The 27895-nt window shown below is 41.3% G+C and overlaps 1 protein-coding gene and 1 long non-coding RNA gene across 2 annotated transcripts; one reads left to right on the top strand and one right to left on the bottom strand.

Moving 5' to 3' along the window:
• The first annotated feature begins 20 nt into the window (after positions 1-20).
• Positions 21-16552, top strand: LOC124264730. Its single transcript, XR_006895229.1, has 3 exons — positions 21-568; positions 12597-12599; positions 16541-16552. It is a non-coding gene; the product is annotated as an uncharacterized LOC124264730 (long non-coding RNA).
• LOC124264729 (epidermal growth factor receptor-like) lies at positions 2527-25967 on the bottom strand. Its single transcript, XM_046699500.1, has 7 exons — positions 25815-25967; positions 21398-21412; positions 14244-14606; positions 13403-13534; positions 6093-6164; positions 4970-5088; positions 2527-2960 (listed from the first exon to the last, which is right to left on the bottom strand). The coding sequence occupies exons 1-7, from the start codon at positions 25906-25908 to the stop codon at positions 2871-2873; spliced, it is 885 nt and encodes a 294-aa protein (XP_046555456.1). The 5' UTR covers positions 25909-25967; the 3' UTR covers positions 2527-2870.
• Positions 25968-27895: the final 1928 nt, after the last annotated feature.

Raw genomic sequence — 27895 nt, 5'->3', positions numbered from 1 at the left:
CAGTTAGTGCTAATTATAACCCCCCTGGCTTCTATTTGTCTTCCTTATCAATCATGCCTGGATTAACAATCCCTGGCTTCCACTTGTCCATCCACCAATTAACAACTGGCTTCCTTTGTTATACTGTTGTTGTTTCAACATGTACATATATAGCTGTTTGTTCCTAATTGTTTCATTCACCTGATGAAGGAGTAAGAACATGCTTCGAAACATCGTGACCCTTCATAATAAAGAAGTTGTCATCCATAAAACTCTTGTCTTTAATATAGATTCAGGGACTAAGCGTAAGTCGACACAATACCCAATGGCATAGCGTAATATAGACAGCTTATAGGATCGCATTGTAAAGAATTTCTAACCTTCCCCAAAACCAGTCTTGTGAACACAAATCAGAAAATACTTATCCCCAGTGATGTTTTCAATGCATTTTTACTACAAAAATAAAATACAAAGATCATCAGAACAAAACATTCGAAACCTTTTCATAAACTAGTCTACTACTCTTTTCATAAACTATACCCAAGTTTTAATCGAATGATCTTCACATGTTAAACATATAACGGTATCAGTAACAAAGCGGTCTTTAACGAATTCGTTTGATTTGAATTATGAAAGATGAAAACGAAAATGCGATTTCTATTCCAGTAGTGCCTCAACTCCGGGGAAATTAATCACCAATTGTTTGATACTTGTGTGAAAAACAGCTAACAAAACCTGACAAAAAATATAATAAACAGAGTTCGTGTCTGAACATTCGGTTTATTATAACTGCACGAGAGACATTGATCATCAAAGGGACCGTGTCTCTAATTATAATGTATCATTCATATCTTAGGGGGCGTTGATTCTAATTTATGAATATAAATATGACAACAAATACATTGAATTGTCTCGTGTTTCAAAAGAAAAAAACGCCCATAAAGTGTTTATTATTCACACTGTGCACGAATACAACATCAAAACAAACAAAATGCAAAATACAGACGAGTAAACAATATTTGCATAGATACTTGTGGGTTGAAGACAGGATTGAATGATGTTCAATATATGCAATCAATATTACATCTGTCAACATATGTTCATCATGAATCTTTTATTTCACTTTTGTGTTGTAAAAAATACCAGAATATTAGTTCTCCAGGAGCAATGCAAATAATGTGTGATCGATAACTAATGTTTGATAATCATAACAGGTAGAGGTTCGGCCAGACATCCAATCACACCAGCGGACAGGGTAGGCGGAGAAGCGCCATTTCAAACCGAAACACGAGTCTCATTAACCTATTCAGACAATGACCTACTTTTCAGCCGGTCCGAATTTTCTCGTGTGAAAGTGAAAAGAGACACCACAAACAACTATGGTTACAAAGAATTCCAATTCCTTGTTTCATAAGAAAATGGTATTTACAAGTTAATTTTAATTTGAAACTTTAATAACTTCGTATTTCTATATTTAAGGCGAGGTTGAGGCAGCATGAGGTTTGATGAGGTCGTAAAATGATTCACAATTCATCTGTCTCACTGGTTACACCGGTTATGTGTTCTTTGCGCTTATTCGGTGTAGTTTTGTAACGCACAATGTGATTGATATAATACCAAGTCCGTACCAGACCGCCAAACTTTTCTAGCGGCAGAGCCTCGTTTTGAGATTTCCACGATTTCCAGATTTCCGTTTGTCAGAGCCCGCTGTACGACAGAGCACGCTGCACGACGTGTTTGCAAGGATTAAACGGAGCGTAGTGTTGCAATATACAAGTGCTTAGATGTATCAAATAAATACTGATAAGTATGTATGTATCCAGCTGAATGAATTGGTCTCAAAATTGTGGACTGGTTATTGTACTAAGGTGCGCAACAGGACGGAACCCAGTCAGCAGGAAACGAGACTCTTGTGTAATCAATGTTTTGACTTGTCCCTCAAGGTATAGTGCAATTTAGGTAATTAAGAAAATCTTTACAAATCATTACGCGAGTAATCATATTTGCCCATATAAATGAGAGAATAGGACTTTCTTCTGTTCAAAAATGTATGTTTGGACTCATAAAAGCATTAGACGCACAGGTAAAGGTAAAATGTAATAACAGCAGATTATAAGTACGTCTTTGACCAAAGCTGATCTTCTGCCTATACTAGATGTAGATAAAGACAGTGCCGATGTAGGATAAACACATCTTCCGTCATGGACATTGATTCTCTCTTGAAGTTCGAAAAATCAACCAATTTTCACTTAACATTTGTCAATGTGGGAACGTCCAGTAGGAGCCATTTAAACATGTCTTACAATTTTCAAACCAATATTTCACAGCTTTCCGCGACTCAAAAAATTGTCATTAGTGTAGAAGGGGTCCTTATCCCGCCGCCTTCTTTGATTGAAGTCGTTAAAAGGCCATTTTGTTTGCCTGCAAATTCAAATCTTGTGTTATATATTACTGACACGTCAATAAATACCGTAATAACACAATGACCCTCAGTGCCATTCCTTCACAGCGTTAGACTAGGACCAGGAAATCTGGCACCAGGTATTGGAGATTCATTCTTATTTAAAGGTACATATCGAAGTTTATTCCCCAAACGCTCAAACTCCAAACGATTAGCGATTATATTTAAGCGTGATGGTTGTTTAACAAGATAAAAAGGTGTAGTTGTGATAATACTGGCGTCAAAAACTAATCATATTATGACGTCAATTGACGTCTATCACTTGTTGCTTTAGTTGTTTGGGTATTTCTTAGACGCTGGTCCATATGTCATCACTATACTTGCAGTGGCATGTTGATTTCATTTTGTGTCATGATATTCCTGACACTTGAGAATTCCCTGCTATCAACAACTGTTGATTTCAACATGTCAAACTGTTGACATCCTGCCCTCAGAAGGGAATACACGCCTGTTTGCGGGGGTAGCTCCTGTCGGGGCAGTGGGAGGTACAGTGGTCGTCATAGTAGTAGTCTTTACATGCCTGGAACACAGAAATATAACAATAATAATAATAATAATAATAATAATAATAATAGTGTATTATAGTGTCATGTGTTATAAGTGATGGGACAGCATAGTACAGCATATACAATGCAAACACCAGGCCTCGAGAGGCCGAAATGACACCTTAAAAAAGAATATCAGCAATATTTAAAAAGCGTTTAAAAAATATGAAAAGATTGTTGACATATATACACACTTAGCATACATACCTACACACCCACGTACATACGTACACACGTACATACGTACGCGCACAGGCACAGGCAGGCAGGCACGCACGCACGCACGCACGCACACACACATACACACTCATACTTAAATGCATACGTACGTACGTACATACATACATACATACATACATACATACATATCATGTTATGGGTTACATACATACATACATACATACATACATACATACATACATACATACATACATACATACATACATACATACATACATACATACATACATACATACATACATACATACATACATACATACATACATACATACATACATACATACATACATACATATATATCATGTTATGGGTGCTTGATTGTCATTACAGCCTAAACGGCTCTCGTTATTGTGGCTGTCCCGTCTAAGGCTGTCCCGTCCCATAAGTGTACCGGGAACTCTAGACTAACATCTAGTCTCTGAAACGAAAGTATACCATACGCGGATCCAGAGGAGGGTGCAGGGGTGCGCACCCCCACCCCCCCTTTTGTCCTGAATGTTTATTAAATGACCATTAAAACTCGGGTGAAAATGAAGTGTGCACCCCCTTTTCTCAATGTGGTGCACCCCCCCCTAAAAAGAACGTCTTGGCACGTACTCTTGCACACACACACCCTCTCCCCGTTTTGTTCTGAAAGTTTATTAAATGACCATTGACTCTCGTGAAAATGGGAGAAAATGAACTGTGCACCCCCTCTTTCCTACTAAGCTGTATCCGCCCCTGTATACTGAGGGAAACAAATTAGGGAACGCCACTTCATGGCAGTGTTCCTTTATTTATTCTCAGATTTTCCCCCAACAGCGCTATTCAAAGCTGGTGATGAAAACTGGAAAATATTAAAGGAACGCTTGAATTTTCCTGTGTTCCTTTATTTGTTTCTCTCAGTATATTTTACAGAAAAAAAGTTATTTTAATTATCCTAATAAAATATAATAAACCCTAGAGACTTTCTTCATTTTCGGAAATCACGATGAAACAACTAGAAGAATAGAGATTCTGTAGGCCACCCTTTCTTCCATGCCATCACACATGGCAGTGTTATGGCATGGGAAACGGACAAGTAGGTCTGGGTCGAGTCAGGCTTCTCGTGGAGTGGGGGCGGTGGGGTAGCCTAGTGGTTAAAGCGTTGGCTCGTTACGCCGAAGACCCGGGTTCGAATCCCCACATGGGTACAATGTGTGAAGCCCATTTCTAGTGTCCCCCGCCGTGATGTTGCTGGAGTATTGCTAAAAGCGGCGTAAAACCATACTCACTCACTCACTCTTGTGGAGTGGTGGAACAGAACCTGAAACTGCGGTAATCAACACTTGCCACATATTCTCGACCATATCGTCTATATAGGGTATATGTATGTGATGAAGGTCCGTGTGACAAGACCACAAGAGTCTATTCTTATGGGTTCGAACCCTAAATTTGTCCTGATCATGCTTTTAGGTTCGTCACTTGCACCACTTAGCTACCACATCATACAGACACACCGTGATATAATTGAAGCACTACTGAAATCGGCGTTAAAACCAAACTCACACATTCTAGCACGGACACCCGTTGTAACAAGCAAACGACGAGGCTCACAGAGTTATGCCCCTTGGTTCCCGGGCTGTCAAATCAAATCCCTTCTCTAACAGTAACCATCCACCATTTGGGGAGATTTCATCTTCTTTAAGCTGACACGTTGTAATATGACTAACATCTTCGATATAAATTTGATCTGACACCCATTATAAATTTAAGTCTCGCTTACCAGACAGTCACGTTCCGTGGGTCCGGTGCAGCCAACAGCACAGGTGGGGTGACAACACTGGCCAGCGTCAGGACCGTAGCACCGGTAGGGGCAGGTCTCATCACACTTCCCTGAGTTTACTGTGGAGACAATGAGACGTTTTTAACAATCAATGATCCAATGCTTGCATTCGTTTCAGGCGAAAAAAAGTAAATGTTTAAAAATTAACGCTTTGCGCCTATATTTTCCAAACATTCGTTCAATATCACAGTGGGATGATTATTTATGGCTTTAAAACTGTCTCTGTGTTCACAGCTTAGACTGACGCTTAGTCCTTGATTATATTATATTTTTGATAGTAACAAATAAGCCAAATCTAATTGAAAAGGAGCCCCAGTGAGTTGGGAGATTCTGAACCTGGGGAAATCTAGACGGCTAGGCAGTATATAAGGGCTGAGAGTCAGACTATTTACAACTCCAACATCCCCTGGATCTCGTTTTTAACATAAAAATGTACATTTTATCAAACATGTTCTGTTTAGATCAGATTTTCTTCAAAATTTGAGTAACCTGTGAAGATTCGGGTTAGAATTGGTATTTCTACCATGACATTTAAGTATGTTCGTTTTTGATTGGCTGTTACTAGAAGTTAAAATTTTCAAGAAGTAAAAATTTAGTGTCAAAAATAAAATTTTTAAAACGCGATTATAGTTGGTTGAACGCTGCTAAATGTTTCATTTTAGCAGCGTTCAACCAACTATAATCACTTCCAAAATGTAAACACAATAGGATTATCTCCTAATTAGCCATCCCTGTATGAATCGACTAGTAGGGATTGAGATCAACGCGACAAAAACACGTCGGAATGTTCTTTGTAAAAGAAATGACAAAAATATATTATAAATGCAAGTCACTACAGTGTCCTGTGCATGAATTCGTACCGACAGTAAATTTTAAAATATATACATATGTAAATCTCTAAGAGGTCTTCAGGGATCACTTGAGTTAATAAGGATGATGCTTCCTCATACAGAGGAAAGGGTGATGTGTCAACGTTATTCATATCATACACATCACCACCTAACTTGCCACGGCCCCTCGATATATAGAACTGTTTTAGTGAAGTGAAATAAACGTGTCTCACCCTCCTGACAGATGTCGTATGACCAGCACCTCCGGACGCCGTCCACGTCGCACTTGTCCGAGCAGTTGTCACCTGTAAAAGACAGGCCCATCAATTTATACCAGTGTACGTAGTTTGGATGAGACAGTATTTTGTGAAGAGACTGGCACCAAACATTCAAGCAGGCTGCTATTCTGTCCCAGGACCGTATACTTGCTTTCTGTAGAAACGTCATTTTACGCTGCAGCAATATCACACATGTTATAGAAACATTTATTCACATTTATTGCATCTGATTTAGGTTGATTGGTTTGTTGTTTTACGCCGCACTCATCAGTGTTCCAGCTATATGACAGCGTTCTGTAAATAATCGAGTCTAGACCAGACAATTCAGTGATCAACCGCATGAGCATCGATCTACGCAACTGGGAACCGATTACATGTGTCAACCCAGTCAGCGAGCCTGACCACCTGATCAGTCGTCTCTTAGGACAAGTATGGGTTTACTGAAGACCAATTCTAACCCGGATTTTCACGGGTTCTGATTTAGATTTAGGTACAAAGCAATGTAGAGGTAGGGTCGAGAATACATAGGTCAAGTATCCAGTCTACCATGCTTGCCTGTATGCTTATAGCATGCTCAGTCACAACTGATGACATGTGGTTTCTGAACCGATGGGTATCTGCGACTGTGTGAATTTAGTTTTACACCACTCCGAAAACTATGAAATGGACGGACATTTACCACTGATTGATGTCTTAGACCGTCAGCTCTTTGGTGAAAATCATGAGTATTGGCGTGGTTCTGACAAACATATATCGCGAATAAATATGTTCAACCCCACAATAATAATTTTCCTGCATGCCAATCGTAGGCAGCTCTGCACAGCTGATACTCACACCTGGTTTTACAATGCGAAAAGCAATCATTATTTAGCTATTATGTGCTTATAACACACTTATTAACCGTAAAATAACGATTACGCAATGCCACGACTTGATGAAAATCAACGTCTCCGTGCAGTGGGTATGATACAAACAGGCATGACGGAAAACAAAGTTGCCATACATCTTAATGTTGGCTGAAACAATATCTTATCTTTAGATACGTTATCTACAGAAGGGCATCCCTAATATAATGAGTAGCTACGGACCGGTCGTCCACATGGGACGTCACGTCACGCCGCGTAACGCCACGCCACGCCACGCCACGCCACGCCACGCCACGCCACACCACGCCACCCAGGTCAACAAGACAACCATTTCGGTTTTCTACGTAATCGATGCCAAACTGCCCACACTAACAGCTCGCATAATTCCTGGTTTGAGAATTAGTGGCTGAACCGAGCGGTTGATGGAGCGCAGCATCTGACGTCCAGCTATACGCCAAATGTTGTTTCCATGTCAACGTCAATAACGCCTAGCTTTATGTGGACAACATCTGAGGTTCATATACTAGGTTTCATCTCGTCAGCTCGGATGGTTGTGCAAGGGTCTACCGGCATCCAGGGTCCTGATCCACAAAACGTTCGCACCGTTACGATCATACCTATATAGTTTATTACAGGCTCACGAATATCGTACCGTTACGATCATACCTATATAGTTTATTACAGGCTTACGAATATCGTAGTGCTACGAGCAATCATACCTATATAGTTTATTACAGGCTCACGAATATCGTAGTGCTACGAGCAATCATACCTATATAGTTTATTACAGACTTACGAATATCGTAGTGCTACGAGAGCAATCATACCTATATAGTTTATTACAGGCTCACGAATATCGTAGTGCTACGAGCAATCATACCTATATAGTTTATTACAGACTTACGAATATCGTAGTGCTACGAGCAATCATACCTATATAGTTTATTACAGACTTACGAATATCGTAGTGCTACGAGCAATCATACCTATATAGTTTATTACAGACTTACGAATATCGTAGTGCTACGAGCAATCATACCTATAAAGTTTATTACAGGCTTACGAATATCGTAGTGCTACGAGCAATCATACCTATATAGTTTATTACAGACTCACGAATATCGTAGTGCTACGAGCAATCATACCTATATAGTTTATTACAGGCTCACGAATATCGTAGTGCTACGAGCAATCATACCTATATAGTTTATTACAGACTTACGAATATCGTAGTGCTACGAGCAATCATACCTATATAGTTTATTACAGACTTACGAATATCGTTTGTTTTACGAGCTTTCAGCAATATTCCATATAGTTTATTACAGGGGACACCAGAAATGGGCTTCACACATTGTGCCCATGTGGGGATATAGTTTATTACAGGGCTTGACGAATATCGCTTTAACCATTAGGCAACCCCACCGCCCCTAGTTTATTACAGACTTACGAATATCGTAGTGTTACGAGCAATCATACCTATATAGTTTATTACAGACTTACGAATATCGTAGTGCTACGAGCAATCATACCTATATAGTTTATTCAAGGCTTACGAATATCGTAGTGCTACGAGCAATCATACCTATATAGTTTATTACAGGCTCACGAATATCGTAGTGCTACGAGCAATCGTACCTATATAGTTTATTACAGGCTTACGAATATCGTAGTGCTACGAGCAATCATACCTATATAGTTTATTACAGACTTACGAATATCGTAGTGCTACGAGCAATCATACCTATATAGTTTATTACAGGCTTACGAATATCGTAGTGCTACGAGCAATCGTACCTATATAGTTTATTACAGGCTTACGAATATCGTAGTGCTACGAGCAATCATACCTATATAGTTTATTACAGGCTTACGAATATCGTAGTGCTACGAGCAATCATACCTATATAGTTTATTACAGGCTTACGAATACCGTACCGTTACGAGCAATCAAACCTATATAGTTTATTACAGGCTTACGAATATCGTAGTGCTACGAAAGCTTTGTGTATAGGACCCCAGGTACGATAGCGTTCCGCGTCGCCGTCAGTTTAGGAGTGGAAGTGTAAAATCATTTTGTGCAACTACAGAGACGTAATACCACGTTGCTTCAGGATACCTATAGCGGAGTGTTATTACGTTGGCTCACGAATATCGTAGTGCTACTCGAAACATCTTTGGTTTGTATAGGACTCAGCCTTTTTCCAGGTATATGATAGCGTTCCAAACGTCGCCTTCAGTTTAGACAGTGGAAGCAACCTGTAATGGTATGGGGTGGAAGGAATCACAATCCATAGGCTTACGAATATCGTAGTGTACAATTTGGCAAGTTACGATAGCGTTCCGGGCGCAATGGAGGGGAACATACAATCATTCGAATGGAGGACTCATTTCATTTTGTGCAACTACAGGGACGTAACACCACGTTGCTGCAGGATACCGTCGCGGAAGTGTTGCTCGCGTTGCAACTTCTAAAGCAGCAAAACATTTCTAGATATCAAACGTAAGGACTCGAGACATCCGGTTAGGTTTGTTTGTGTGTTGTGCACTCAGCCTTTTTCCAGCTATATGACGGTGGTCTGTCTGGACCAAACAATCCTGTGATGGATCCCTTGAGCATCAATCTACTCAACTGGGACAAGTGAGCAAGCAACCTCTTACGACAAGCATGGGTTGCATGCTGAAGATCAGTTCCACCCCGGATCTGGTAACGCCATGCAGTCGGAAATCTTTGGGTGACATTTTGAACAACAGCCCCAAAGCTGTTCTAAGTAATCTGGTGTCAAACAGTTAGATATAAGCACTGTAAAGAAACGAAAATGACCGTCGTCTCGCATCTATGACGTCACAGCCCGATTATATCGTCCGAAACTCGGATTACAATATGCGCTGGCTATCGGATTTGGGCAGTTGTTCGTTACTTTTTTAAACACAATGAAAGCACATATGTGTGTGTGTGTGTGTGTGTGTGTGTGTGTGTGTGTGTGTGTGTGTGTGTGTACTGTGTTTGATCTTTTATAACATATAAAAAGTTGTGATTCAATATATTTCCTTTAAATGCCCCGCCGCTGCCTTTCCACTATCAACGCAAATGGAGGTCACACCCGATACTGACATTGTTTGTTACACCAGCCCTCTTTCAGGGGGTGTCGCTGGGTCTTCTGACACCATCCATGTGTTTTATCCGTACATGTTTTATCATTAACATTAATCAGACGGATGACCATATATACTGAAAGCCATTAGAAACGCATCACCCATTCTGATGATATAAGTTTTACTGACGTGAATGGTTCGAACCCAAACTGTTGTATGAATCAACTAACCATGTCCCCTGAAAAGCATGCAAAGTGAGAGCAGCATGCATGCAGGTGCGGTCACGTGACACATGATGATCACATAACCACGAATTGTCATGTAGAGCATGGACAGATGACCAAACTGATCCGAAATTCAAGCAGGGTTAAAGTTTGACAATTCTCCTGTTAGAATCACATGGTTTTTGGTCTTTAATTCCATTGCGGGATCAGTGTGTTTGACAGGACCCCCTTACATGTCTTTCGAGGCCGTGTTACCGCCCAAACGTACACGCAGGACGTTTTAAGGCCTATCGTTGTCCCTCACATGGTGACCCATCGACGTGTGCACACTCTGCAACAAGATAACGCCAGACCCCATATCGCAAGGCATACCATGGACTTCTTGCGACAGAACAACATCAATGCCATGCAATGGCCATCGCTGTCTCCTGATTTGTCACCCATCGAGCATGTCTGGGATGAGATGGGGAGGAGACAATATGGCGCCACCTCTCAACTTGCAGCAGCTGGAAGCGTCTCTCCGCAGGATATGGCAACAGATCCCTCAGGATTTCTTCAGGAGGGTAATCTTTTCTCTCAGGAGGAGGTGTGTGGCTGTTATTGATGCTGATGGTGGACACACGCGATACTGACGCTGTCTTCCTTCTTGTTGTTTACCTGTGTGAACTTTTGATTTGACCCCGTCTCTGTTTAACCCACGTTGCCTTGGTCAATAAATGCAGTGCAACTTCATACCGCATTTCATTCTCTTCTTCAATGGTCACTTATCACATGGTTCTCTAAAAACTTCTTGGATATATGCCTAAACGCACCTAAGACATATGCTAATCTATCAGTGATGCGTTTCTAATGGCTTTCAGTATATTATATTGTTGTTTCCAATAACATATACCATTTGCCATTTAATATTCAGCACACTACCTTCTCTCTAGCAGTGTTCCTCTTCTCCTTAGCGGCTTTTTCAAGATGGCGGCACTTCCGGTTCAGGAATCGAAGTGCCGCCATGTTTAAAAATACGCTTGGGAGACAAAATATACTACTCTGTCTGCTAGTATATATTTCTAATATGAGATTTAGGTGTTCTTTGTCATTGATGTGTGAGTCACCCCCAATATCCACGACGTTTTCAATGTTTATTATGATTGTTTGTGTCCAATTGTTGGCTTTCAATACTTCAGAAATATTGGCTACAGAAACCTATCACCGGATTGACTGTTTCCAGTCTGGCTGTTGGAGCATCATTATTGAATACCAGTAGAAGTTCCCTGACTAAGCAATGAATCACACCATGAGGTTAGATCTTCTGTAACCAATAGCCCACACTACCGTATTTATGCCACGAATGCTATAAACCTATATCTGAACATAGACATTCACTTGGTTGAATCCATTAACAGTAAATTGTGGCACGGAGCCTGTGTAATCCCCTATGTCACGACAACAATGAAGCAAATTAAATACAACCAGAACGCCTCTTCAGGACCCCTCGATATAAGCATCACCGTCCCACATCACAGCACACCACGATTGTCTTAACTCTCTAATTCACGACTTACGGCAATCGTAACAGTAAGATCTCCTATCGTCACCAATTCCAAAGGGAGATAACTTCACTTGGCGCGTCATCTCGTATATTTCTGGGTCATGACAACCTACTTCGAAAATGTTTCTAAGTTTAACCATATAAGTGTTAAGGTGACTTTCGGCGAAACTCGTATAGATAATATTCATGAGCGTTGATAGCTCGCTTTGAGACTTAATGATCTCTGTGCAAATCAGATATTCTTCAATGTTTGTTCGATATAACATGGCGGCCGCACCACGCACACAGCCTGGTCGATCTATCGGTAGATGTTGATTGGTCGTTGTGATAAAATTAACACTGTTACCAAAACCGAAACTTTTACGACTGTATACGAGCAGTGAGAATTGGGCAATTATGTCTTTCTATCTCGAAATCATTGCTATTTGATATATTACCGGAGGGTACGCGATTGTGATTTATTTTAATTTCAGTTCTATTTCTGGCCCTGTTGGAAGTGCCAGACAGGAAATGAGTGCTTGCGATTAAGAATACGAACGATGTCAGTTCAGCAAGAACATGCTTATAACGAAGTCTCACCGACGGATATGAGTTCGTTATATCAGTAGTTCACACTATTGTGGATCGGGCGGTCAGGACCAGTTATTTGGCTGATTGCATGACGTCGTTCCCTGTCACAATGCTCATATTATCAATCCCTGGTTTCTGACTGTTTCAGACTCGATGGGAGGCGGTGGTGTAGCCTAGTGGTTAAAGCGTTCGCTCGTCGAGACAAAGACCCGGGTTCGATTTCCTGGTGTCCGCAGCTGGAATATTGCTAAAAGCGGCGTAAAACCATACTCTCATTCACTCACTCACTCACTCAAACTCGATAACCAGCCGCAATGTTGCTGACGTTTGGGTGTCTACCATTACAGGCTTACTCGACGTTACTCGTTACTCGACCCATGGGGGCAGTGGGGCTAGTGGTTATAGCATTTGCTGGTCACGCCGAAGACCCGGGTTCGATTCCTCACATGGGCACAGTGTGTGAAGCCCATTTGTTGCTCCCCAGATATTGCTGGAATATTGCTAAAAGCAGCGTAAAACCATACTCACTCACTCTGATTGTCGTCAACAGCGGATATGAAAGGTTATTGGTTGCGATGGTCATGCAATAAGTCTGTCTCACAGTCCCTGAACCACATTAATTTCCCTACTGCCAAGCCCTCTCTGCAGTGCTAAAGCCCTAAATAAAGCAAGTCTAGATTTCCTCAGGTTCTGAATCTCTGGTCTCCCTGGGGCTCCTTTTCAATTTAAATGGGCTTGTTTGTTACTATCAAAATTATATATATTCAGAGACTAAGCCTAGTCTAGTCATGCAATATGCCCGGGTTTGAATCCTCATAGCTGACGACGGCAGCGAAGAGTTGGTGTAAGACATGCACTCGTGATGAAACTTTGTGACTGCTTTTAGCTGATTTGTTGCAAATAATGGCCTAACTTTGAAGAATGGGATGAACATTGGGATACGATCAGGCTTTAACAGTGACTTACATGTTTGGGAAGAGGCAAGCTCCTCGAAGTTGATGGAGTTGTTTCTGCCGGCAGTGATGGTGTCCCAGTCGATGGTGTCGACGTAGCAGAGCGCGGGGTTCTGGGAAAACAATACTTTCCCAACAGTCACCTCTGTCAACACAGGAATCGTCAGAATGGACATCCAGAGATTATGATATGGAAACTGAGCACAGGTCATATTTCTATAGACCCTCACTTGAATTACTGGTCATATATCGTAACATCCCAAATAGGTCACTTATTTCAGTATATCTAAGTGTGGTGCATGTCATACATCTAAACATCCTAGCATGGAGTACAAGTGATGTGTCTAAACATCCTAACGTGACGTGTAAGTGACGTAAAACACATTACACGGAGTAGAAGTCCTATATCTAAACATCCCAACGTGACGTGTAAGTGACGTAAAACACATTACACGGAGTAGAAGTCCTATATCTAAACATCCCAACGTGACGTGTAAGTGACGTAAAACACATTACACGGAGTAGAAGTCATATATCTAAACATCCCAACGTGAAGTACAGGTCATACATCTAAACATCGAGACATCAAGTACAGATACTATATCTAAACATCCAAACCTGGAGCAAAGGTCAAATATCCAAACGTGGAGAACAGGTCATTTATCTTAACATCATAATAAGGAGCACGGGTATGTCTAATATTCTAACGTGATGTTTAAACATGTTTAATATGTAAAACCCATGTTTCGAAATATCACTCCGTGAGTATAACTTCCAGCTTAATTCGAACGTCAGTCTTTAAAGGCAACTACAAACCAACACAGACACACATCCTAACCAGTCCAACTACAAACCTTTCAGTGACGGCATATGCAGCTCCCTGAGACCAACGTTGACGTCGGGGAATCGTGACGTCAGAGCCACGATGAGACTGTACTCGACACCTCTAACGCGGTATGTATTGTTGCCCCTGACAACCTCTAGAGACGTCAAGGGAATCCTCTCGACCTCCGTCACCAAGCCGATCAGAACATACCCACTGACGTAACGAATCTTGGACAGGAAACTGAGGTCATAATCTATTTTGGGATCGTCCAGATTGGTGATTTCCAAGTTACCATGGACATACGTGCAATCCTGGTACCGGTTCTTCAGATTCTGGTAATGTAGATCCAGGGTTCCCGAGTAGCCAAAGCCAACCTCGGTACCATGACAACCTGTACGAAAAAGGTAATAGTTATTGATGGAAAGGCATGTATGAGTCAACTCAATGTAATTCAGATTTGGGGAATATAATTAGAATGCTTAAGACAAGACAAAAAGGGTGGTGGTTGTGGTCCTGTGCATAGAGCTCAGGTCACAAATCAGTTGAAATTAAACAACTTTGGGCACGAAGAGTCCTTGGATGGATGACCGTGTTTGGCAGCTTGACTCCTGCGAGTTTCCAGGACTTCATTCCTGCCCCACAACGAAGCACATGTGATACATGTGGTCTCGCCTTAGGCAAGTGAGTTTTTACAAAATTGCCTCTGTTCGCCCAGCAGAAAATGGGTACCCGGTAGGACAAGTCATGTGAGTATTAACCTTCTGGCGCAGCTTGGGATATCCAGGGTAATAATGTGATGTTATTTGATTGTTAGTGCTATGAGCATTCACCTATTGGGTGGACTTTAGTGTATTATTAAGATTAAGATGAAAAATGTAGCAGAGAAGGTTCGGGTGATCCTGGCAGAGTCAGGCTGGTAAGGCTCATCATCAGCTCAGGGCCCATGTCCCCTCTACACGCAGCCCAGACAGCGAATGGGACTTCTCCCAGGAAACGCTGCCTAGTCGAACTCACCAAGAACTTTGCGGAGAATATAAAGGCTTCCCAACACTGCAGCCTTCTGCAGTACCCTGAGTGTCAGAAGGGTTGTGCTCCCGGTGGAGAACCCGGGCACTCTCCTGATCTGCGCCAAGAGATCAGGAGGTACCAAACCAAGGGCACCAAGAATACATTTCAAAGGCGAGGTCTGTTTATTTAGCATGCTTTTCCGGAATCTTGCCAATAACATTGCTGTCAAAAAAGGACAGAAAATTTGATAATATAAATAAATTATTATTATTATTTACTGATTTATTTTTAGTCTCTCTCCTAGAACTTCGTACCATTTCTGATTCTGATCCTCCTACTTGTAAAAGTGATAACAGTACCCACTCATAGGATGTTGACAGCGGTGCTATCCTCAAACATGGAAAATATAAACATGCATTTCTTCAATTTGAAAGATGATTATAAACATTTGCATAAGGGTGGTCATAATTAGTCCATACCTACATCACTACAAATAGAAAGGGATAGACACCTCGCCCTTTAGACTCCCTTCCCACTTGCTGCAGGTTATAGACATCTACGACAACAATGCCAAATGTGGATGGCTTATTTGGGCTAGAGGCTTTTGGCAAATATATTGTCCTTAAAAAATCGCACATAAGATAAATTTCACTACGCCCGAGAGTTTTTTTGAAATGGGTTCTTTCAGATGGCATTTCAGCAAACCATTTCGGAAACACTAAAAGAAATGAATTGGTGTTACATATTACTCTATGTAGATGAAACCACATTCTTTCCTAAAACCTTTGCGGAAACTTGGAGTCACATAAAGACAGTGTCCCATGATATCAAAGAAGAATGGCAAACTGACAACCCAGAAAATGTAAGTTCCAACAAAACACGTTATCTACTTAGACATAGAAGATTATATCTTGAGCAAAAATGACACAAACGTAGATCCATTAATCCTTTATATAACCTTTGGGTCGGTGGGGTAGTAGTGAAAACGTTCGCTCGTCACGGCGAAGACCGGGTTTGATTCCCCACATGGGTACAATGTGTGAAGCCCATTTCTGATGTTCCTCGCTGGAATATTGCTAAAAGCGGCATAAAACTAAAGTCACTCATTTATATAACCCTCACCAACAAGATGCAATCCCTCACACATACCCTCACATATACCCTGACCAAAAAAAAAATCCTTCAGCTTTACTACAAGTGCATCTCAAACTGACGTAAGGTACATCTTGGACAACTTGACCTTCATGCCTGAGAATGTATGCCATGCTATGGTGGTCACTCTCACTATAATTGGGGACCCGTGAAGATCCGGGGTAGAATAGATCTTCAGCAACCCATGCGTGCCACAAAAGGCGACTATGCTTGTCGTAAGAGGCGACTAACGGGATCGGGTGGTCAGGCTCGCTGACTTGGTTGACACATGTCAACGGATCCCAATTGCGCAGATCGATGCTCATGATGTTGATCACTGGATTGTCTGGTCCAGACTCGATTATTTACAGACCTCCACCATATAGCTGGAATATTGTAAAACGGAGGCGTAAAACTAAACTCACTCACTCACTCGCTATAATTGAGGAATAACAGCCTTGGCGTGTCTGGCAGCCTTAGACGTTATTAGTGTAACTCGCACACACTGGATCATTTACCGTATGTACAGGCCATATAGCCCTCCCTTGGCTTAAACACACGTTACTCTGATCTCCTTTGTCTTTGATACCTAACGCTGCAAATGTTTGATGATTAACACTTGGTAGAAAAGCAGCGTAAGTCTCCTGCCCTAAGTCCAATCATTGACGACATTAAAACTGGTAAAGTTCTTTCTCCCTTTACAGCAGTTCATAAAAGGGTCTAACAGTCCTTGCTAAAGAGTATGACATTCATGGCAGTATGCTGCACCTTTTCTATCATGCAAAGCAGAGAGGACAGAAAACCAATGGATCTCTCACTTTAACACAGCTGGTTGTCCTTATTTAAAGTCACAAAGAGCCTCTCTTTGCCCACCATGGTTCCAAAGTCGGCGGTTGATGCCACATGCTGAACAGTGCGTAGCAAGTATTAATAGTAATAGTAACAGTCCCTTATATGGCGCTCATATCCAGGCACATTGCCTACTCACGGCGCTACGTACACTACTATCCCCGGTCATAGGACACTATCGAACTTTCCAATACTTTTTCAACTCCCTGGGGTTCATACAGCCATGCTGCCTGTTAGGCGCAATGAACTAAATACTCACATTGCCAGCACATCCTCACGGGTACCCATTTTACAGCTGGGTGAACTGAGACAATGTGGATCTAAGTTTCTTGTCCAAGGATACTACGCAAATTTGCCTACCTCGAGACCCGAACCTAGGGATCGGTGCCTCCACCGGGGATCGAACCCGAGCCTTCAGCGTGATAGGCAGACGCCTTACCACTGCACTATTGCGCTCTTTGTTACTGGCCAGGTTTGTTCTAGGATATTGAAAATTATAGCAAATCTTGTGGCGACTACCAATGCTCCAAATGAAGGACAAATACCGAACCAGAGCTTGTGGCGCACTTGGCTATAGGACACCTTCTCTTGTATCCATGTTGACATCCTACGGTCGGTGCCTGAGACTAAGGAAGGTTACAGTTATGTTCTCCTTGCAGTTGATTCCTTATCACGCTGGACTGAAGGTTTCCTAATGTGGACCCAAGAAGCATCTGGAAAAACATTCTGATCAGTGGGGTCTGTTCACATTTTTGTGCTCCCAACACACTTCGTACTCACGAAGGTTGGCAGTTAACTTCCAAACTGATAAATCAAAGTTGTGCTGCCATGAATGTGAACTCTTTGTATAGCAAAGATTACTACACTATGCCTTATTACCTCCGAGCTACCGGGTGCGTGAAAGGGGACACAATCTAATAAAACAAGCTTTCTGAACCTATGCTGACCCTGATATATTCAAATCGACTCATTCAATGCGCAATGTGACCTGCCGATCTACAGGGTATTCACAGCACAAACTTCTGAATGGGAAAAATACGAATCTCCCAAATGATACAACCTTGTTGCCATAATTTTCTATCAGCAAAGACGCACAGGTTCATCTCAAAGAACTCCTGTAAACTCTCTACCAAAAGACATGTCTGCTGTTAACGACAACAGTGTGAAACTGTAAGATGTCAGGGCCGAGGAACCATATGTTCCTGATTGTGAACAGGTTCTAACTACTGTCAAAACTGACCTTTTAGGAGCAATGTGGACTGGCCTAAAGAGTTTACGCATAATACTGTCAAAGTCGCGTAACTAAATCAACATCCGGTTGGTAAACTTCCCCACACATTTCGGTCGATTGCAGGATGTGCAAGTGTACCTTCAATGGGCCACCACATCTTTTTTCTATATCTATGCATGTTTTTCAATCAATTTGCTCAAGTTAGTTGATGCACTGTGCGAGATAACACCCGATTTATTACAATATACATTTTGATTAAGGTTCAGACGTTCTTGTTTGGGGCGCTACCATTTTGTTTGAAGCAAATGCAAGTTATATGGCAGGATGGATCTGACTGGCAAATTGGAGAAGACGCCATGCATAATTGCCAAATACATTGTATCCTACATGCTCTCTGAAGATTAATCAGTTAACTAATGTTATTTATCATTATCGTAATTCCTCATTTCAAACATTGTATACTTTGTAGAATGAATCTTTGCGAATGCATACTCTAATATAACATGAACTGCATTTATTCCAAATATTAGAATATCATTACCATTATCAATATTATCATTTTATGCATTATCATATATAAATTCATGTACTCTGTATGATATATTTGAAACTTGCTGGAATAAATCATAGGAACAACTCTCTAAGTTGTCTGTTATCCAGACCCTGAAACATATAATTATATCCAAGAAAGCCATGCAAGTCTAGAATATGTGGCAAGTCTAGATAGCCAAAGTTTCATCTGAAAATGAAGAAAGTCTCTGGGCTCATTTTCATGATATTTTATGTTTATAATTTAGGATCTGTTTATATGTGTGTGTGTGTGTGTGTGTGTGTGTGTTTGTTTTGTGTGTGTTTGTTTGTTTGTGTGTTTGTTTGTGTGTGTGTGTGTGTGTGTGTGTGTGTGTGTGTGTGTGTGTGTGTGTGTGTGTGTGTGTGTGTGTGTGTGTGTGTGTGTGTGTGTGTGTGAAATATGTCTTTAACACTGTTTCCCTTATAAGGCGCCGCCCGGAGAGCGGAAGGTCGCGGGTTCGATCCCCGGCCGCGTCATACCAGAAGACGTTAAAATATGGTACTTGTTTTTCCCTGCCTGGCGCTCGGTATCAATGAGTACAAAAAGGACCGGTCGGCACGGAATCAGTATAATGTGTCTGAGTGGGGTATTCATGTTTAACTGCGACATGGTATCTCAGTGAGCTAGCACTATAAAACCAGCTTAAGTATGGGCTAGTACAAGCAGCCACACATACGCACGCATGCACCTAGTCATATGAGCGAAATATTCTTAAGTGCGACGTTAAATCCAATTTTACCTCCCCTCACCTCCCTTATATAGCGAAGTACTTTTAGTGGATTATGTAAGTAAGAACAATCTGTCCCTTGTTCCAGTATACGGATATAATTACTAAAACACCCCTAGATTCGTCGTTCAGAACAGCCAGGGATCAAGGCTATCCTGAGAGGGCCATATCCTCAACAGCTATTGTATTACAACTGTCGCCTTATTGCTGTTTCCACAGCTTCTACGTCCCCGTATGGGATAAGCGTGGGTCAGAGTTCAAGCCAATTAGAGACTAAGGAATGTGAGTTATCGAAACAAAAAGAGAGGGGTCATGGTCTATCATCTCGAGTTACCCCCCTTGAGGGAAGGTGACATGGGGTCGCCGAATCCTGTAATAAAGCACACCAATGAAAGTGTTGCGTGACACACGATGTTACATTTACAGGCTTGTAATAGCACTGCTGGTATAACTTGTAGTTTGGAGCACAGAATTTTTGAATAAACAGTATCTGTTGTATTTTAAGCCATTCTTGTGTCTTACCCACCGATCTGTACACATGGTCACATATATTGTCAATTATTTACGACATTTAAATATACACATACACTCGCTGGGAAAGGTTACTGTACAACAGCGCACATCGCCATCATGGGGAATAATAGGTAGAAACTGAACAATGTACTGATATCCATGAACCATGAATGGAACAGTGCCAACACATGTCCTCTGTAAACGTCGTTTGAAGCGACGAAACGTTTCCATGGTCACAAGAACGCTCTGCTAAAAGCAGAGTCGGTTGAATAATTCGGGCTGTAATGTTGAAACTGATGTAGGTCAGTTGTCGGTTCCCAAAGCAGTGTCCGGTTTAACCATTACAAGCAGTGACAAACGTTTGTACAGCGATACCTCCAAACGCCATAACGCAGTCACGACGTAATGGACCTAACGTTAAACAACACACACGTCAGCGTAACGTTCAGGCCGTCATTGATAGACACGCTGACGGTCATCATTGCTGTCAGTATATAATCTGTGAACAGCACTGACCTCTAGACCTATAACCCAGGATGTTTTTTTGTCCATATCAGGCGTTTTTTTCCATGTGACGTACGTGACGTACCGCGGGACGTCGTAGGCGGAAGTTACACTCTCGTAATGAACGCCCCATAGCCCTTGCACTAATGGGACAGAGATGACACCAACTGTTAGAGAGTCTTACAGAGTTTGAGACCGACAGGTGTCCAGCCGACGTGACGTTGCTCGTGGACGTCCAGAACAAGTCACTTGTGGTACCGAATGAGTACTATGGTGTTATGAACACAAACAGGCCTGGCGAATACGTCTTGTGCAATATACATTCCATTACATTTTCAGATGATCAGGTGATTATTATGCATCATTCTAAAAAGTCCACGGCCGTATTATTTTAATGTGATTTTTTTCATTGTGCACGGGAATTATCTTCCACAAGTAGAAGAATATCATAGCGTCATATATGTGAATATTTACGGAAGTTGTTTAACATGAAACAGGCTATAGCTCCAGATCGCACTGGCTGTTCCGGTGACTGGTTACACCCCTCCTCCCCAGGGGGGCACAGTAATTCCCCGTACACAAACCGGAGCTGACGTGTGTTTGGTGTGGAACCAGCACCGTCACTAAAACAACAAAATTTGTACTTACGGTGGGTTATCCATCCTGGAAAAGAGAAGAATTATATCAATATTGGAGTTGACGGAAGTGAAATACAAAAGTGCCCATGCCACATACACAACGTTTTCTTTTTTCAGATTGTTTTCAAAAGTTTGGGAAGGAAGGTAATACTGCTTTCGACATCTAATCAACTAATGCAGTATCACCGATGTGGTATCATCGATTGTATAGTTTACATTGTATATATATACTCATGCTCATAATGTTGTCACCCCCTGTAGATAACCATATTTTCTCATATTCATGCAATATATTGTATCCAACTGAAATTTTGTGTATGTCTGGTGAAAATGTGTGTCCAAACGCATCTCCACAGGCGGGTTTTAGTGAAGCATGAAAAAAAGCATGCAGCATTATTCTAGAATGTAGAAAAAACGTGCATACTGTTCAGTTTCATTGCCATTTGTGTTGAGCTTGAGTGCACACCTTCTTTCAATTTGTAAAGAAAAAATTTATACAAACTCCAATGCCAGCACCATTGTCACTTGCATTACGTAGCCAGCTTGTAGGAATATCAAGAGCTGGCGTTAACAACCGTGCAATAAGTCGTGAGTTGCACGTACGCGTTAGAAGTGTACAGAGGATAAAAAGTTGCATTGAAATCGTCAATCACTAGTACCAAAAGTGTCTACAGGTAGACCCCGAAAAACTGACTCAAGGGACGACAGGGTTCTCTTACGCCTTGTACGTCGACATCGACGTTATCTGCCATGACGTGAAGATAAAGATAGGGTGTTCTTGTTAACTTGATGCTTAGCAGGCAAACAGTCAAGCGTAGGCTACTGGAGAGGGGTTACATAGCACTAAGACCTGTCCGTCGACCACTTCTAACAGCTCTGCATAAGCAACGTCGACTTGAGTGGGCCCAACGTCATCGTAACATCACGTTACAACATTGGCGTCGTGTCATCCTTTCTGTTGAATTCAGATTTCTTCTACACGGGGTGGATGGAAGAGTGCGAGTTCCACGATTAGCTGGAGAAAGGTTTATAGAAGACTGTGTGGAAGGTTACGTTGCGGGCGGCGGTGGCTCTGTTTTGGTACGGGCTGGGATTCATTACAATGGAAAAACAGAACTTCGTGTCGTTCATGGAAACGTCAATCAAGCGAAGTACAGAGACATTTTGGAAAAACATTTGATTCCACATGCACGACAAGTATACTGCAACAACTTCCTGCTGCAAGATGACAATGCTGCTCCACATCGTGCCAGGACCATTGGTGCTTTTCTGGAAAGGGAGGGCATTAACAGATTGCACTGACCCGCGAAAAGTCCAGACATGAACCCAATTGAGCACATGTCGGGCCATCTGGACAGGCAAGTGTGGTAGTTGGTAGTCCCTCCTGGAAATTTAGATGACTTAGGCACAGCCTTGATTCGAATGTGGAACGCTACTGGACTAGACATTGTCAACAACCTTGGTGATAGCATGAGGCGACAGATGACCTCCCTTATTGAAGCCCGTGGCGGAGCTACTCGCTATTGACTATCATTTTCCTGACAACTGAATGTTCTGAGACATTTATCCTCAATAATATTTAAATCTGCAACAAATTTGGTAAAGCTAGCTTATTCACAAGTCAGTCTCACGTGTAAAAGTTAGTTGTTTTGAGGGGAGCATGTCTTTGAGTGGTCTTTTACTAAAATCGTAGCCATAAAAAGTTCTTTAAAAAAATATTTAATGAAGTAACATAACTGAGTTTTGAAAAAAGCGGTTAGTAATCAAAGAGGGGGTGACAACCATTATGAGCATGAGTATACATATATATATATATATACAGTTTAATTCTAACTATTGACACCAGCGAAGATCCGGGTTAGAACTGTTCTTCAGTAACCCATGCTTGTCGTAAGAGGCAACTAAGGGGATCGGGTGGTCAGGCTCGCTGACTTTGGTTGCCACATGTCATTGGTTCCCAGTTGCGTAGACCGATGCTCGTGCTGTTGATCACTGGATTGTCTGGTCCAGACTCGATTATTTACAGACCACCGCCATATAACTGGAATATTGCCGAGTGAGGCCTAAACTAAACTCACTCTCTCACTCTAGCTATTGACGGAAATGGTCGAGATTGCCTTGTACAAGTCTGTTTTAGGTATTTTAACAGGTCATATAGAAACAGAATATATCTTTGAAATAATGTTGATCGAAATTAGATTTCAAGTACATTTCGATTGAAAAGGAACCTTATGGGGTTGGGGTTCAAGTCCAGGGAAATACAGACTTGTGTTATGTAGGACTATAGTATTACAGTAGAGTTGGGCAGAAGGGGAAGGTTTATGGTTCTGGACTGGTGGGGTGAGTGAGTGAGTTTAGTTTTACGCCGCTTTTAGCAATATTCCAGCAATATCACGGCGGGGGACACCAGAAATGGGCTTCACACATGGTACCCATGTGGGGAATCGAACACGGGTCTTCGGCATGACGAGCGAACGCTTTAACCACTAGGCTACCCCACCGCCCCGATGGAGACAGTGCGGGATGTACACAGTCTGTGTCACAGTCCCTGAACCACATTATTTTCCCTAATGCTTAGCCCTCCCTACATTGGTAAAGCCCTAAGTGAAGCAAGTCTAGATTCCCCCGGTTCAGGGTCTGTTATCATCTGAAAGAAAACTCACTTTTAGGGTCGGGTTACAAAGTCAACATGAATCTCCAAACTCACGGGGGATCCTTTGGGTTAATTTGTTACTATCAAAATGATACATATTCAGAGACTAAGCGTTAGTCTTTGGAAACAACAGCTTCTGCATTGAGCATGATGGTGAAATGACGTGGGGTTAATCATTACGTCTCTGGCAGAAGATGAATATTAATTCTAGGAGTGAGTGAGTGAGTTAAAATTTTCAAGTCACATCGGCAATATTAATTCTGAACTGAGACAAATAGCCTGATGAAAGATATCTCGTAGAATTCCCCGAGCAAGACTACTACTCTTCAGTTCAACAAACTTCTGTAAATGTTGAATTTCTCCTGGCTTGAACTTATTAACATATTGAAAGACGACCTCACTAGCATATCACAAACGTTTTTACATTTCAGAGGTTTAACTTTAGTCTATGTTATATACGTATAAACTGGGTACTTAAGTATGCATATGTACCGACTGTGTGTGTGTGTGTGAGTGTGTGTGAGTGTGAGTAGTGACCTAATAATGCACAAATGCGATGTTGATTTTCTTTTTAAAAATAATATATCCTGTCATCTGTTGCGAATTTTCCCATTAAAACAACACAATAAGAGGTACTATTTTAACGGAAACTGATCTTGACAAGAAATAGTTTAGTCAGGTTATAAAACAAACTAAATTAATGTCTTCAAATCTGTGTCTATTATGAAAGACGCCTAATCCTGCCAAATGACCTGATTGTTCATCCCCGAGGGGCGGTGAACGTTGGCTCGTCAACGTCGTGCACATCTGCACTGCCATCCTGTAGTCATCTTCCATTTGAACTTCTTGGATCAATACGAGGTCGGTGCAGCACGGCGACTCTCATTATATTCCACGAAGACCCCCTCGGAACAGTCGTGTCTAGCTGTTACAATAACGTTTGCCATTTCAGACTTAACTAAGCAGAGGTTACACTGAATGCTCACTTACAGTTACAAGAATGGATGCGTTTTCCAGTAGGGAACCACTTTGGTTCATACATAAATAGTCTAACAATACTGGACTCATCTCGCAAGTGTGGCTATCGTGATTGGACGTCTTTAACCTGTTCCCCATCAGATATCTCAAACGTCATAAAATACTGAGGGTACTTACTGAGATTAAACTCATTTAACTGCACTCTTGTATGATCAAACTAACATTAAGTGTAAAAGTCGAAATTTATCGAACTCTTTCTAAATTAAATTGTCACTGTCCCGACCCTATAGCATGGAGATGGTGAGAAATAAGATATTGATTAATTAATAAAACCGTGGAATATTCTCAGAAATTCCTTCAAATTACTTAAAGGCCTTCCTCAATCCCGTTTTGATATCTGGTAAATTACCCAATAAAACATCGTGAAGTGAGATTTCAAATTTATGATAAGAAAACCGAGTGTTTTATGGGAAACATACTGACATCGAACGATATGGTTCTCCAGATGCAGCTATTGTAGTAAGGGTTCTGAAAACCCCTACACCCACTCAATCTTAAATCATTGTTTACTTTTAGAGCATCCTTTCATACACGTTATGCCGAGATGCTGTATATAAGCGAAACAAGGCAAAATGTACGTTCCTCGTAATGTATACCGTTTTCAGCGATATAACGGGAGAGGTGGTTCCTATTAACCAGTGAGGTTAGGGAACATCAGCCATAGCGAGAACCACATGTGTTCCTCAAACACTGATACATTTGTCCAACTACAAATTCCAACAATTTACAGACTTACCAGTTTTATCAAATATGTCCTCGTCAACCTTCTGGACGATCTCGATGCCGACAACCTGGGATAGTACTCCGAAAAGTAACACGCAAACTTTCATGTTTATGTTACAAAACTTCTCCAAGAAGTTACCCAGCCTCTTTCTCCGTCGTGGCACCAAGTCACGTGACCCCATTCATTTACTGCTATGTTTCTCTTCAGAAAAGTCGGATCGCCATGGCAACGGGAAAGCAGCCGTTACGCGCGGGCCAAGGATGCGCGGCGTATACACTGATTATAGACAAAGGGATGAGGACGAGTGACCCCCTATACTCTTTATGATTTCCTGGTTTAAAAACTAACCAACATGTCACGACCCTAATCCCCACCCATCAACACACGCATGCACACGGATCATACTGTACAAAATAAGTTATCCCTTGCATGTCATGTACAAAATCAATGACACCCCCCTTCCCATAAATTCTAAGCAGTTTTAAACATATTTTTATATACAAAATTGCTGACACTTCAGTACACGTGTGCCAAATTGCTGACCCCCTCCTAGCGCCCCATAACAAATAGGTGACCCCCACTTAAAATCATCATCACCCCACCAACCCATAAATTATGAACGGTCCCTTAGTGATTCAATTAATTTTTCAAACATAAATAAAATTTAAACACGAAGTGCGTCGTTTTCTTTCGCCGAGGATGCTAACTTAAAACAACATTTGACCGTGGAAGTAACGTAACTGTTCAAATATTGACTCAAAATGGTACGTTTATGATTACGTTTCATTAAAAAAAACTTAGCAAACAGCGACAAATCAATCGATAAAATCACTGGCTTAGCAGGTAGTAAACATGTGACGTATACAGATAGATAATAAGGTGATGTGCAGAAGGTGACTTTACACTGACTGCTCGCTTCCTGTCCTAGACTTGTATTTTGTGAAAAGTGTACGTAAATGAGAAAGGTGTTGAGTGGGTGGGTATAGTTTTACGCCGCTTTTAGCAATATTCCAGCAATATCTCGGCGGGAGACACCAGAAATGGGCTTCACACATTGTAACCATGTGGGGAATCTAACCCGGGTCTTCGGAGTGGCGAGCGAACGCTTTACCCACTTGGCTACCCCGCCGCCCCAAATGAGAAAGGTACATATATGTATGTGTGTTTGTTGGGAGATTGAATTATTTACCGAATAATTACAACAACAACCCCCAAATTAAAAATAAAATAAAATAAGAAATAAAAATTTAAAAAATAAATAAATAAATAGATCATACTAATAATAACTAATAATAATAATAAATAAATTAACTAATATAAAATAAATAAATAAATAAATAAATAAATAAATAAATAAATAAATAAATAAATAAATATATAAATAAATAAAATAAAACTGAATGAAAGTAAGAGCGTTAGATATGTGCATGGTGAATCCGTAACTTCCATGACCTTTCATTTAACTTGACCTTGTCCTTCGTTAAATATTAATTCATCTACCCTGTTAAAAATGAGCGTAACAACCTCAATCTGTGCACTGTGCCCGTTCCGTGTCACTCTGTGTCAGGTCGTTATGGATGTGATGGAGTATTTAACGAGCGCTTCAATTACTATCAGCTCGCATGGCAAAACAGCAATGTAAGCGTACAGTAGCCAAGTGTCCAATTGCGGGATGGGGATTGGTTGTTCAAAATGGCCGATGATTATAACTAGAAGTAGTACCTATTTTTATTCGGTAAGCCTACCTAAGTTGCATTTATCAAACAAACTGGGCACCCTGGGCTGTGAGGAATGTACTCAGGGCTAAAGCAATTCTCTTAATCATATCGTGTACTCCTTAGAAGCTGACATTTTGTCTAGATAAGTATATTTTGTATGTATGAGTGCGTGCGTGTGTGCGTGCGTGTTGTGTGTGTGTGTGTGTGTGTGTGTGTGTGTGTGTGTGTGTGTGTGTGTGTGTGTGTGTGTGTGTGTGTGTGTGTGTGTTGTGTTTCAAGGGTGTGTATATCTGTATTCGATGTTGATAAATCCTCCCGTTTTGACAATGTACCTATGAAAAGTTTCACGACTAACTTTACAAGTAGAAAACATCT

The sequence above is a fragment of the Haliotis rubra genome, unplaced genomic scaffold, assembly GCF_003918875.1.
Source record: "Haliotis rubra isolate DU_JTF1 unplaced genomic scaffold, ASM391887v1 Scf94, whole genome shotgun sequence".
Taxonomy (NCBI): domain Eukaryota; kingdom Metazoa; phylum Mollusca; class Gastropoda; order Lepetellida; family Haliotidae; genus Haliotis; species Haliotis rubra.
Note: the sequence above shows the minus strand (reverse complement) of the source record. Positions and strands in the feature narration are given on the sequence as shown.